The sequence below is a fragment of the Anarrhichthys ocellatus genome, unplaced genomic scaffold, assembly GCF_004355925.1.
Source record: "Anarrhichthys ocellatus isolate YVR2014 unplaced genomic scaffold, GSC_Weel_1.0 scaffold21, whole genome shotgun sequence".
Classification (NCBI taxonomy): Eukaryota; Metazoa; Chordata; class Actinopteri; order Perciformes; family Anarhichadidae; genus Anarrhichthys; species Anarrhichthys ocellatus.
This window is the reverse complement of record NW_022280051.1, coordinates 6,754,248-6,768,191: the sequence shown is the minus strand read 5'-3', so window position 1 is coordinate 6,768,191 and position 13,944 is coordinate 6,754,248. Positions and strand designations below refer to the sequence as shown.

The following is a 13,944-nucleotide window of genomic DNA, read 5'->3' as shown; positions in this document are numbered from 1 at the left end:
TGCAATAAAAAAAGGTATCAAACACGTATTACTACTTTGCAGTTAAATATTTAACATTTATTCCAACATGAAAAAAGCAGTAAATAACACTTTGATAAACACGTCAGGACATCTTATTTTTGTCACCCTCACAGACAATTCAGTATAATATAATATACGTATTTATTTATTTACTTACTTATTTACTAATTCATTCATTAATTAATTAATTTTATTATTTTTAAAAAGAGCTGCTCAAACTGTGACCTCCGACCCCACAGCGTCCATCCTGCTAACCCCGCCCCTCTGCAGAGAGAGAACGGGAGCTCCATTCAAACAAACCAAACTCCGTGCCCGGGATGCGACAGTCGCTGTAGAAAGAAGAGCAGCAACAGAAGAAGAAGAAGGAGAAGAAACCGCAAAGACACTCTTCTTCACCTGAAGAATAAGGACCACCGGGACCCGTGAGACAGACAGACAGACAGACACGCAGACAGACACACACACACACACACACACACACTGAGAGCTAGCTGGAAGCTAATAGCTAACAGCAATGGCGAGCGCCTCGTACCACATCTCCAACCTGCTGGAGAAAATGACTTCCAGCGACAAGGACTTCAGGTAAAAAAAATAAAAAACCCGGGAAAACAAACCAACCGTTCGGCTCGCGCGCTATGAGCTCGATCTGTGTTTTTCTTCTTCTCTTCCTTCATGCTAAAGACAGCGCTAGCGGTGGCTCTAGCATGCTAACTGCTAGCCAACATGCTAACCGCAAGCCTGCATGCTAACTGCTAGCCTGCCACCTGTCTGATCATCGTCACGTCGCTAGTTAGCTACCGTTTGATTTGATTGACAGCGGATCAAACTCACAGCGTTAGATAGCTGGTTAGCACAGCATGCTAATCTGACAGCTTTGAGCTGCAGGTAAATAGTTAGCACCAGTTAGCAGTTAGCTTTGCCCTGTTAGCCGGCTAGCTAACTAACTTTTTTTCAAATGATTTTCATTATGTTTCATTGGCTTCATTCCATTTATTGTTACTGTATTGTGTGCTATTATTATTTTAAAATTATTATTACTGCTTTGATTATTTATCGCCATTGTTTTTCGTTAGCCTAGCTCACTAACTTCTGTCATGCTGCAAGCTAGCGTGATATCAGCTCATCGTTTTCGTTTCTGTTTTAAATGTTAGCATCGCAGCTAACTGGTGCAAATTAAGTCTGAGAAGCACTTCGAATGTGTTTGTGTTGTGTTTGTGATTTGTGTGTGTGTGTATGTGTGTGTGTGTGTGTGTGTTAGCAATGCTAACTCGGGTGATAACAACATGTAAACAGACTGCAGGTCTGCAGTGATGGAGGAAGAGTTCAGGTTCAGATGGTTGAACTATTAACTACTTAATCTTATTATTATTATTATTATTATTATTATGGGTAAATCTGCAGATTATTGTCTCCATTAACAGATTATTTAAAAAATAGTTAAAATAAGGAGAATTTGTGTCACAATGACAGAGTTTAACATTACTACTAATACATTACCATTAATAATGGTATTACATCTGGAACTGTCAAATGTTTTTACTGAAAAATGACTTCAATCATCAAAACAGAAGACAGTTAGTTTTCTGTCAATCAACTTAATGGATAAACTAATTGTTGCAGCTGTATAAACTTTGTAGGACTTTAATTTATAACAAAAACATAATTTAATGAACTCTTAATATGTTTTGAGTAAGTTACTAAAGCTGTCAGATAAATGTAGCAGAGCAGAAGTGTAAAGTAGCATGAAAACACACAAGTACCTCAAATTTGTGGTACAGTACGTATTTACATTCCACCGCTGCTGAGATTTGATTTATTATGTAATCAATATCATTTGAGGTGAATAAACAGCTTCGAGTGTTTAGTGTGTTTCACTGTAAAGCAATAAATTACCTTACGTTATTTATAATAGTGTCGTTTATAACGTTTTAAGCAAACATTCACTATGTCTGTCTTCTTCATATTGAAGATAAGATCAAATAAAACTTTATTGATATTTAGAGGAGAAACTCTCAAAGACTGAAGAAAATTGAAATATATAGTGAAGTAAAACAAATAGTAAGAGGTGTTTATACAAGTAGAATACGAATGGAAGTAAAAATAGAAACTGTACAAGAGAAGTGAAAGAACACTACACGACAATTATAGTGAAAATAATGTTTCTCTCCAGCTTTAGTAATAACAATATTGTAATAATAGATCTATAAAAGCAGAAACTGATAAATTGAATATAAACAAGTTTTTAATGTATATTTCTCATGTCAGATATTGATCGGGTGTTTTGGTCGGAGCATCAATGGTTCTTATATTTTGTCCTCCATCGTTGATATAACTGTTTTTATTAGACATTATTTTAAGGTTGTTGTTCCTGAAATCATCTCTTTGTACGTTGATTTTTAAAATAAAATATCTGAAGTCACAACTCCAGCAGCCACAACATTTAAAATTATGTTAAAGCGAGTCCTCATTTGGCCTTTATGTTACGGAAAAGATGACCAAAAAACGCATCTGATTGGTAACTGACCCCTCGCTAAGCCCCGCCCTCGAACACAGCCTGTCCAATCACAGGCTGTGATTGTCAGAGTGTTGTCGACTCTTCTGTCTGCTCCTCTCAATTCATTCAGATGAATCTGGTTATTAATTTCTCGTGTTTCTCTGCAGGTTTATGGCCACTAACGACCTGATGACGGAGCTGCAGAAAGATTCAATTAAACTGGACGACGACAGCGAGAGGAAGGTCAGTTTACAACCGAGAGAAACTAGTTTATAGTTATAAATATATAGTTTTAAACTCTGTTTTACTTTGAAACAAACCCAGGTATTGATCCATCGCTGTATTGGTTGACAGGTGGTGAGGATGATTCTCAAACTGTTGGAAGACAAGAATGGAGAAGTTCAGAATCTGGCTGTCAAATGGTAAAAACACATTATTTTAAACATTATTTAGAGTTCACTGAGTTGTTTCTTTAACGTTGGGTGCGTTTGTTTTCCTCAGCCTGGGGCCCCTGGTGAGTAAGGTGAAGGAGTACCAGGTGGAGACGATCGTGGACACTTTATGCACCAACATGCTGTCGGACAAAGAACAGCTCAGAGACATTTCATCCATCGGACTCAAAACTGTGATCGGAGAGTTACCGCCCGCTTCTAGTGGTACAAATACTACTGCATACTACCACTACCACCTGTATCGAGTTGTGTATACTATGTTGTACTGGCGTTGTACCGATGGGTATTCCATTGGTAAACGTAATAACACAGTACATCAGATATTACTCGTTCTCCTACTACAGTGTCTCTGTTTCTGGTACTTTAAAGTACTACTACTACTGAAGCTGTCACTGCTTTAGTTTGTAATCAGCTGCCATTCAAAAGCCAGTAGACAAACCCCAGGATATACTAATACTTGTACCCTCCATGTGTACTCTGTGTGTACAGGCTCGGCTCTGGCTGCCAGTGTTTGTAAGAAGATAACGGGTCGTCTGACGTCGGCCATCGCCAAACAAGAAGACGTGTCCGTCCAGCTGGAGGCGCTCGATATCATGGCCGACATGCTCTGCAGGTACACTGTCTCTCTGTCAGTCTGTCTAGTGTTTGGTTGGTTTATTGTTGGACTCAGTGAGGATTCAATATGACGATTTATCATCCTTATATAGACTATTTATATATCAATTAAATTTGATTTGTATTCTTGTCCCCAGACATATGGCAGTTAATGGCAGTGGTTGCGTTCGATTTTCTGTTATTTTGATGGGCAGGGTTGGATAAATTCCATCATAATCTATTAAATCTGCTTTGGTGTTCAGAGGGGTAACGTAGACGACAGTTAACCGCCTACCTGTCTGTCTGTCTACCTGTCTGTCTACCTGTCTGTCTTTCTGCAGACAAGGAGGTCTGCTGGTGAACTTCCATCCCTCCATCCTCAGCTGTCTGCTTCCTCAGCTCACCTCCCCCAGACTGGCTGTCAGAAAGGTGCATTGCTCTTTATATATATATATATATGTATGTATGTATTTATTCATTATGTTCCTGTGACAGCGGCTGTATTGATACCGTGTGGATGTTTTTCAGAGGACCATCATGGCTCTGGGCCACCTGGTTATGTCCTGTGGGAACCTGGTCTTCATCGATCTCATTGAGCACCTCCTGGCGGAGCTGGGGAGGAACGACAACATGTCGACCACCAGAACCTACATCCAGTGCACGGCCGCCATCAGCCGACAGGCCGGACACCGGATCGGTGAGTCGGCACATTTACTCAAGAACTGTAGTACAGTACACGTCTGAGGTACTTGAGTATTTCTGTATCTGTCGGTAAATATTGTACTTTATTCTTAACTATTCATCTGTCCTCTAACTTCCTGTCCTTTAGGAGAGTATCTGGAGAAGATCATTCCTCTGGTAGTGAAGTTCTGCAACGTTGACGATGATGAGCTCAGAGAATACTGCATCCAGGCCTTTGAGTCCTTTGTTAGGAGGTACTACTCGGAGTAATACTGCCAAAGTACTTCTGTAGCTGTTTGTGTTTTTATTTTATTTGAATGTGTTGTTTATTACAGGTGTCCTAAAGAAGTTTACCCCCACGTTCCCACGGTCATCTCCATCTGCCTGCGCTACCTGACCTACGACCCCAACTACAACTTTGACGATGAGGACGAGGACGACAACGCCATGGACGCTGAGCAGAACGATGAAGACTACCAAGGTAGTCCATCATAAACTTAAGACAAGTTGAACTGAATGTCTGCAAGTACAATCGCTGTGGTTCAAAGGAGCTGATTGATAAAACAAACCGTCATCTCGATGTAGTCCACCCTGCTGTGTGGGTAGTAACAGCCGGTCTTTCTGTGTCCAGGCAGTGACGATGAGTACAGCGATGACGACGACATGAGCTGGAAGGTTCGGCGGGCGGCCGCCAAGTGTTTGGACGCCGTCGTTTCAACTCGTCACGAGATGCTGCCAGAGTTTTATCGCTCCGTCTCTCCTGCACTCGTCTGTCGCTTCAAGGTACCGTCAAGTTCTGCTTACTCCTTCATCACCTCCTCATTGTGATGCTTTATTTTCACCTCCTCATCACTGAGATTTGATCAACTAGTTTTGACAGCAGCGGTTAAAAAAAGATCCAGACTTGTACTAAGTTTAGCTGGAGAATGTAACGAGTCTGCACCAGCTTATTGGTTACCTGGGATCGGGTTCTACCTGTCAATGAAAGTAACCTATCACTTTCATTGACACTAATCTCGACCTGTTGTTTTTAAATGTATCAATCGTTAATTGAGATTAATGCTTCTGTCAATTGTCAAAAATGTGTCACTGGTCGGGCCTCTTCTTACCCGACCAGTGGATCGGGTCGATCCCTGCGTGATCGGGTCGATCCCTGCGTGACCCTCTGATCCCTGCGTGACCCTCTGATCCCTGCGTGACCCTCTGATCCCTGCGTGACCCTCCGATCGGTGTCGATCCCTGCGTGACCCTCTGATCCCTACGTGACCCTCTGATCGGTGTCGATCCCTGCGTGACCCTCTGATCCCTGCGTGACCCTCTGATCGGTGTCGATCTCTGCATGACCCTCTGATCGGTGTCGATCCCTGCGTGACCCTCGGATCGGGTCGATGCCTACGTGACTCGTGGATCGGGCAAATCCCTACCTGTTGATCTAATGTATGTAAGCCATACTTGTCTATCTGACTGGACCCGTCTGTCTGACTGTAGGAGAGGGAGGAGAACGTGAAGGCGGATGTTTTCCATGCCTACCTGTCGCTGCTCAAACAGACCAGACCGGCTCAGAGCTGGTTGGCTGATCCGGACGCCATGGAGCAGGGAGACACACCGCTAACTATGCTGCAGAGCCAGGTAACATCACAAATGATGCATTTATGGATGAGGATGTATTAATTATGCATTCATTCACTAATTGCATCTTCTCAAGTGTGAATATTTGCAGGAATTCTCTCACATGATGTAATATTTTAGGGAAACAAGATGATGTCAACTTCTTTGCAGACCAAACAACATATCAAGAACATTATTGGCAGATGATTTTGTAATGAAAATAGACATTAGATCCCTAATTTGTGCAGAGAATTGTGTGAGTTAAACGATACCACTAGCTATAATTATCAGATTTGCATTATGTTATCACTGACAGGAAACACTCTGCATCCTGCTCCGTCAACCACAGAAGAAGAGCTGCTGTGGTGGTCTTTCTGTCTCTCACTCTGTGAACGTCTCTCCGTCTGCAGGTTCCAATGATCGTGAAAGCTCTTCACAAGCAGCTGAAGGAGAAAAGTGTCAAAACCCGCCAGTGTTGTTTTAACATGTTGACTGAGCTGGTGAACGTCCTCCCGGGAGCCCTGACTACCCACATCCCAGTACTAATACCAGGTAGTACTACGTCATTGCTGCAACTACTACGACTAATACTCTCGTTGTTGGGTCTTTAAAAACGCCTCACGAGTATTTAGTTTGATTTTGAACAGAAATGTCCTTTTGATTTGGTTTTTCACTTTCTAAATTAATTTCTGCCGCCCACAAGAGTCAATAAATGGTGCATAGGTTATGAAAGAGGCGTGGCTAAAGGGTAGGGGGCGGGGCTGTTCTTCTATATCGGAATGTGGCTTCCTGTTTTATGGCTAAAATAGCTAAAATAGTTGGTTGGGAGTCAGAAAGATGTGTAATATATGTACAGTATTATTAGTAGTATCTGTGTTTCAGGTATCATCTTCTCTCTGAACGATAAGTCGAGCAGCTCCAACTTGAAAATCGACGCCTTGTCCTGCCTCCACGTCATCATGGTCACACACCCGGCCCACGCCTTCCACGCCCACGTCCCCGCCCTCGTCCCGCCCGTGGTGGCGTGCGTGGGAGACCCCTTCTACAAGATCACCTCCGAGGCCCTGCTCGTCACCCAGCAGCTCGTCAAGGTGGGAATCAAACCAGTGGGGAGGACGTCTTTGATCTCTCTGTGGCGCGTAACGATTCTACCGTCTCTCTCTTTCTATTCCAGGTGATCCGACCTCTGGACAACCTATCAGAGGCCTCGGACAGCTTCGACCCCTCCCCTTACATCAACGACCTGTTCACCTGCACCATCAAACGGTTGAAGGCCGCCGACATCGACCAGGAAGTCAAAGAGCGAGCCATCTCCTGCATGGGGCAGATCATCTGTAACTTAGGGGACCGTCTGCCGGCTGAACTTCCTGGAACGCTGTTGATCTTCTTGGAGCGCCTCAAGAACGAGATCACCAGGCTGACCACGGTGAAAGGTAAGCCCCGCCTCCAGCTCAGTATGAAGGTTTAATCTCTTCAGGTCGTGTGTTGGTCGTACGTTGGTCGTACATTTATTCTCGGTGAACCAGCTGTGTGTTTGAGTCTCTTTGTACGTTTTTTTTTCCAACGCCTCAGGACAATTTGTGCCTTTTTATAAAACTGACTTTCTATTCACTGTTTACTTCAGCTCGTTCTGTGTACACATCTCACATCAAAACAACATTAAATAATTATGAACGAACAGAAACAAGTCTAACATATTTGGTTTTATTGAAAATACACACATTGATTTATCTTTGAGTTTTAGACACGTACGCTATTCATAGGATTAAAAATAGGACTGTCTTTAAATAGAATCTCGAGAGGTTTACCATCGTAAAGAACGTTTTTATTTCTTCTCCGTGTTGCAGCTCTGACGCTGATCGCTGGTTCTCCGCTGAAGATCGACCTGAGGCCGGTTCTCCCCGACGCCGTTCCAATCCTCGCCTCCTTCCTCCGAAAGAACCAGAGAGCTCTGAAGCTCTGTACACTGGCTGCTCTGGACATCCTGCTGAGAAACTACAGGTAACACACACACACACACACACACACACACACGCGCACACACACACGCACAGCCATAGGCTCCGCCCACCCCTCCCTGTCCTAACCCCGTCTGTGACCCTTCAGCTCGGCGGTGACCCCCGTTATGGTGGACGCCGTCCTGGCCGAGCTGCCCCCCCTCATCTCAGAGAGCGACATGCACGTGTCCCAGATGGCGCTGAGCTTCCTGTCCACGCTGGCCGTGACTCACCCGTCCTCGCTGGGCCAGCTGAGCGGAGGGAACATCCTGCAGCAGCTCATTGCGCTGGTTCGATCCCCGCTGCTGCAGGGCGGAGCGCTCGCCGCCATGCTCGACTTCTACCAGGTACAGAGGGAGTTGGTTATTTATTTATTGTTTTTTTTACTTTACTTCTATTTTAATGTGTGTGTGTGTGTGTGTGTGTGTATATATATGTGTATATATATATATATATATATATATATATATATAAAGCAATCAGTTCCAGTTTTCCAGCTGCGATTCTGTGAACACTCGTGTTTCCTGTTCTTGGTGTTCAGGCCTTGGTGGCCACAGAGACGTCCGGTCTGGGTTACATGGACCTGCTGAGGATGCTGACCGGTCCGGTTTACTCCCAGAGTGCTGCTCTGCCTCACAAACAGGCCTACTGCTCCATCGCCAAGTGTGTGGCGGCTCTGACCAGAGCCTGTCCCGAGGAGGGGCCGGCGGTGGTGGGACAGTTCATCCAGGTAAACTCACCTGTCCGATCCACCTGGAGCTCTCAATGTAGGAATACATGAACATCTTAGAGCAGGTTTAAATAAAGTTATTTTGTATTTGTAGGACGTGAAGAACAGCCGCTCCACGGACTCCATCAGACTGCTCGCTCTGCTCTCATTGGGCGAGGTGGGACATCATGTGGACCTGAGCAGCCAACCGGAGCTCAAGACGGTCATCCTGGACGCGTTCTCATCCTCCAGTGAAGAGGTAACGCCCGTTTGTCCCAGCAGGAAGTGCCTCTCAGAGTTTCACAGTAAAAGCCTATGTGACGGGAGAATAACAAGAGTGCTGCAGTATATTTAGTGTTTTATTCTGCTCATATTCTAGTTGAATAATCGGTCTCCCCCCCCCCCCCTCCCTCTGTGTCTCTCAGGTGAAGTCTGCAGCCTCCTATGCGTTGGGCAGCATCGCGGTGGGGAATCTTCCGGAGTATCTTCCCTTCGTCCTGCAGGAGATCTCCTCCTCTAAGAGGCAGTACCTGCTGCTGCACTCGCTCAAAGAGATCATCAGTAAGAGCAGCTCAAACACACGTTAAATAACTGTGTGTGTGTGTGTGTGTGTGTGTGTGTGTCCATTAGGAATCAAGGTCAGTCACTCAGCAGTCCATTAAGACTGCTGAGTGACTGACCTTCATTGTCAGTGGACGGACTCTGGTTGTAACCTGTGTGTGTCCGTGTGGAGGTTCGGCATCGGTGTCCGGTCTGAAGCCGTACGTGGAATCGGTTTGGACTCTGCTGCTCAAACACTGCGAGTGTCAGGAGGAAGGAACCAGGAACGTGGTGGCCGAGTGTCTCGGCAAGCTGACGCTGATCGACCCCGAAACCCTGCTGCCCCGCCTCAAAGGATACCTGCTGTCAGGTAATCAATACTCTGATCAATAACCAATAAAATGAACATTTTGATCAATAACCACCAAATCAATACTCTGTAAAGCACTTATTGATTTTTTCAAGTGTTGTTTTTCTTTGTTGAAACAGTGACAAAAATAAAATAAAAACTCCAACCAATAGGAACATTGGACATAGTGTTAAGCCCCGCCCATCAGCTCCAGCCAGCCAATCAAACGGCCTCATTCTCCTCAACCTGCATCTAATTGGTTTAAAGATTAAAAAGTGTGAATTAAAGAGTTTTAGATAAACTGCTGCTGGACCTGAAGCAGTCGTCTGAGGATTGATGTGATTTATTGATTACTGATGTGCGTGTGTGTGTCTCTGTGTGTGTGCGTGTGTGTTTAGGTTCGTCGTACGCCAGGAGCTCCGTGGTGACGGCGGTGAAGTTCACCATCTCTGATCAACCACAGCCCATCGACCCGCTGCTGAAGAACTGCATCGGTACGAATGATGTCACACCAATCAATCAATCATCACAATAGTTGCATATTAACTTTGTGATCGACTAATTGATTATTCACCTCATGTTTTACAATGTACCACATTGTACAAATACTCAGTTACAAGTAAAAGTACTGCTTTCAAAAGTTCCAGTATATTAGCATCAAAATATACTTAAAGTATTGATTCTGCAGAATAATGTGTATATATATATATATATTATTGTAGTTTTATAATTATGGATGCGTTGATGTGTAGCAGTGTACCTCTCTAGCAGAACTCCGTTCAGTTTATCTTAGACTTAAAGCTCTAACATGACGTTTGCTCTTTCTTTATTTACTTCTGTTATTTCTCAGGTGACTTCCTGAAGACGCTGGAGGACCCCGACCTGAACGTGCGTCGCGTCGCTTTGGTGACATTCAACTCGGCCGCTCACAACAAACCGAGTCTGATCCGAGAGCTGCTGGACTCGGTTCTACCGCAACTCTACAACGAGACCAAAGTCAGGAAGGAGCTGATCAGAGAGGTGAGACCGTACGGAGGGTTAGCGACACTGAGGTAAGGAGGACGGGGGGTCAGTCAGCTGATGGTGATGATGACGGGGGGGTGTGTGTGTAGGTGGAGATGGGTCCCTTTAAACACACGGTGGATGACGGTCTGGACTTGAGGAAGGCTGCGTTTGAGTGCATGTACACTCTGCTGGACAGCTGCCTGGACCGACTGGACATCTTCACCTTCCTGAACCACGTGGAGGACGGACTGAAGGACCACTACGACATCAAGGTCTGACCGCACCCCCACAACCAGAACTACAACAGTACTACTACTACTGCAGTACCAGGTCCTTTGAGAAAATACAGGGTTCTGGTAACCTGATTGGTTCAGGTCCTCTGAAGTTAAAGCTTCATGCCTTAAAGCTGCATTCTCTCTAGTGTCCACCAGGGGGCGACTCCTCTGGTTGTATAGAAGTCTATGAGAAAATGACTCTACTTCTCTCTTGATTTATTACCTCAGTAAACATTGTAAACATGAGTTTATGGTCTCAATCTCTAGTTTCAAGTCTTCTTCAATACAGCATGATGTTCATTTAGTACATTATGGTCCATTTAGAGTCAAACAGACCATAAAGCAGGGGATGCTTTAGGGCGGGGCTACACGGTGATTGACAGGTCTCTAATAGACTATAAAGCAGAGTATGTTTGATGATGTCGTCGTCTCTCCAGATGCTGACGTTCCTGATGTTGGCCCGGCTGTCATCTCTGTGTCCCAGTGCCGTCCTCCAGAGACTGGACAGACTGGTGGAGCCGCTGAGAGCCACCTGCACCACCAAGGTACACCTGCACCAGTAGACCCCCAGTCCCCCAGTCCTGTATATAATAAAGTATATAATAAGTTCCAGTATATCATCATCAAAATATACTTAAAGTACTAAAAGTAAAAGTATTGATTCTGCAGAATAATATATATATTTTATTGATGCATTAATGTGTAAATAAAGGCGACTTTATATACTGCTGGTAGTTTAATATATAATAATACATCATCGTGTATTAGTTTGTTGTATTTAGTTTTAAAGTAACTGAAGTTATCAGATCAAATAAGTCACTACGAGCAGTAAATGATCGAATATAAAGAAGAGGATAAAACTAGTAATCAGGTACTTGTTGTGTAGTAGAAGTATAAAGTAGTTGATGTCTGGTGTGTTCGTCTGCAGGTGAAGGCGAACTCAGTGAAGCAGGAGTTCGAGAAGCAGGACGAGCTGAAGCGGTCGGCGATGCGAGCCGTGGTGGCGCTGCTGACGATCCCCGAGGCCGAGAAGTCGCCGCTGATGTCGGAGTTCCAGTCTCAGATCTCGTCCAATCAGGAGCTGGCGGCCATCTTTGACTCCATCCAGAGGGACTCCAGCTCCGCCAACATGGAGTCCATGGACACCAGCTAGGAGAGAGACGGACAAAAACACATTCCCCCATGATGCAACACGCCACCAACCAAGCCCCGCCCCCCCTCCCCCCCCTGCTGCTGGAGCACGTACCCTGCAGCATGTTTCCATGACAACAGGACACACACACACACACACACATGTAGTGACACACCCATGATGCATTGCACTGAAATCGGAAGAAAGGAAGCAGACTGATGTACGGACAAAATCTAAGAACAAAAAACAAAACAAAAAAAAGTTCCATATGAGGCTTGGAGGCTCCTCCCCCTTCCTGTTTGTTTTTACTTGCGAGGCCGTCTGATTGGCTGATCTCCCTGTTCATCATCATCCTTTTTTTTTTTTTTTTGTTATTTCCATAAAGTTCCACAGGTACTGTGCTGTAACCTGATTGGCCGCTGCTGAGTGACTGATAGTTGGCGTGTTATCGAAACCGACCAATGGGGAAACGGCCTTTTATTGCCTGACGGTGTGGTGACCAATGGAGAGCTCGCTCTGGTTGTTTGTTTTTTGAATGATGTAGGCAACCAATAGGATGCTTAAGTGAGTGTGTGGGGGAGGGGGCAGGAGTCAGATGAAGGGTGGGTGGGGTTTTACCGTTTGTGGACCAATCAGCTTTCTTTGTTTCCCCCTGATTCAATAGCCCCGCCTCCAGTCCCTTCACTCCTCTGAAGGGAAGAGGGGACAGATTATTGGTCCAACGGTTTTGATCTGGTGAAACCGGGTCTGGTCCGGTTCGGTCCGGTTCAGTCCGGTCCGGACTGGACTGTCCACTGTTTATTGCCCAATGAAAAGAATAAAAGGGTTCATTTCTGTCTGCCTTCATACTTCTTTCTGTCTCATTTCTTCTTGTGTCGCTTCAAACAAACACAAATCTGCTTTATTTTTGTGTCTGAACATCTTCAGAGTTGTAACTCATTTAAATATGAACACAGATATTATATACATAAACGTAAACAAATACATAAATCTGGAAATCGAAGCACAAAGATGCCTTTACTTCAGTTTCACAATAATCCAGTTGTAGTTATTTGTACATTTAAAACAAGAACTGCTCATTTATAATTCAAACAAACGTGAAATACTAGTGAACAGTTTTTCTGTTTGCTGTAGTTGAAGTACATTTGAAGCAGCAGAGGGAGCCAGAACACAGTACTTCATTAGTAGTACTAGTACACCTGTGATGTGCTAATCTACAGGTAGGAATCAAAATAAACAACTTCCTGTCCAGATGGCTAAACTCTGCTCTGATTGGCTGTTTCAACGAGGCAGAGAAACCAGACGAGTGACGCTCGTTGGTCTCGGTCTCCTAGCAGCAGCTGAATTGATGAGTTTGTATCATTGACTTGCTGATGATTTGTTTCCTCTTTGAAGTTCAGTAATGTATTCTGTCCTCTGTGTTCAGAGCGCCACCGTCACCGAACCTCCGAAAAATAAAAATATTCTCTTCACCTACAGAAATGAAGAGAAAAAAACAGTCGAATAAGATTTATCGGGTGAATCTGAAGCTTCGTTTGTCTTTAATCGTCTTTTTTTCTGCTTTATATCAAATTATAATACATTTCCTTTAGTGCCTTTATTCTGAAACACATAACATCTACACACCAATATTTTGATTATATTTTTTAAGGTCACAGAAAGGCCTTTATTTTGAAAATTAGGACCATATATGTTTATTAATTAGTCAAATACAGATTTTAATTTATTTCAAGTCCCTTTATCACCAGTGTTATCATTTTATAAATCATTTTTTGTGCATTCAAACTATCATAAATACTTTTCCATATTGCCTTTATTCTGAAACACTCACTGTAATGCCTTTATTTTGAAAATTAAGTCAGTTGGTCAATTTCTTATAATTATTTTCTGATACTTTACCACCGGTGTTCAGTTTCATTCAGTCGTCATTTTACAAATCATCGCAATTTATAAATTAAACATTTCACTTAGGGCCTTTATTCTGACAAACGGAGGCGGATATTCCGCTGTTAATTGCACATGAAGTGATCCTTTATATGTTGAATGTTTGTGATAAAATGAAGGATGAAGTGTTCCTTTATGTGTAG

At 43.9% G+C, this 13,944-nt stretch overlaps 1 protein-coding gene across 1 annotated transcript; it reads left to right on the top strand.

Annotated features, from left to right (window-relative positions):
- The first annotated feature begins 272 nt into the window (after positions 1 to 272).
- On the top strand, positions 273 to 12,692 carry cand1 (cullin-associated and neddylation-dissociated 1). The gene is made up of 25 exons (XM_031859201.1): positions 273 to 603; positions 2,683 to 2,758; positions 2,870 to 2,937; positions 3,017 to 3,171; positions 3,457 to 3,580; positions 3,903 to 3,990; positions 4,090 to 4,258; positions 4,391 to 4,496; positions 4,578 to 4,723; positions 4,874 to 5,025; positions 5,731 to 5,871; positions 6,261 to 6,402; positions 6,733 to 6,941; positions 7,025 to 7,283; positions 7,698 to 7,851; positions 7,957 to 8,194; positions 8,389 to 8,577; positions 8,672 to 8,815; positions 8,982 to 9,117; positions 9,290 to 9,466; positions 9,844 to 9,939; positions 10,296 to 10,465; positions 10,558 to 10,722; positions 11,163 to 11,270; positions 11,654 to 12,692. Exons 1-25 carry the CDS (start codon positions 536 to 538, stop codon positions 11,876 to 11,878), a joined length of 3,705 nt encoding a protein of 1,234 aa, XP_031715061.1. The 5' UTR covers positions 273 to 535; the 3' UTR covers positions 11,879 to 12,692.
- The last annotated feature ends 1,252 nt before the right edge of the window (positions 12,693 to 13,944 follow it).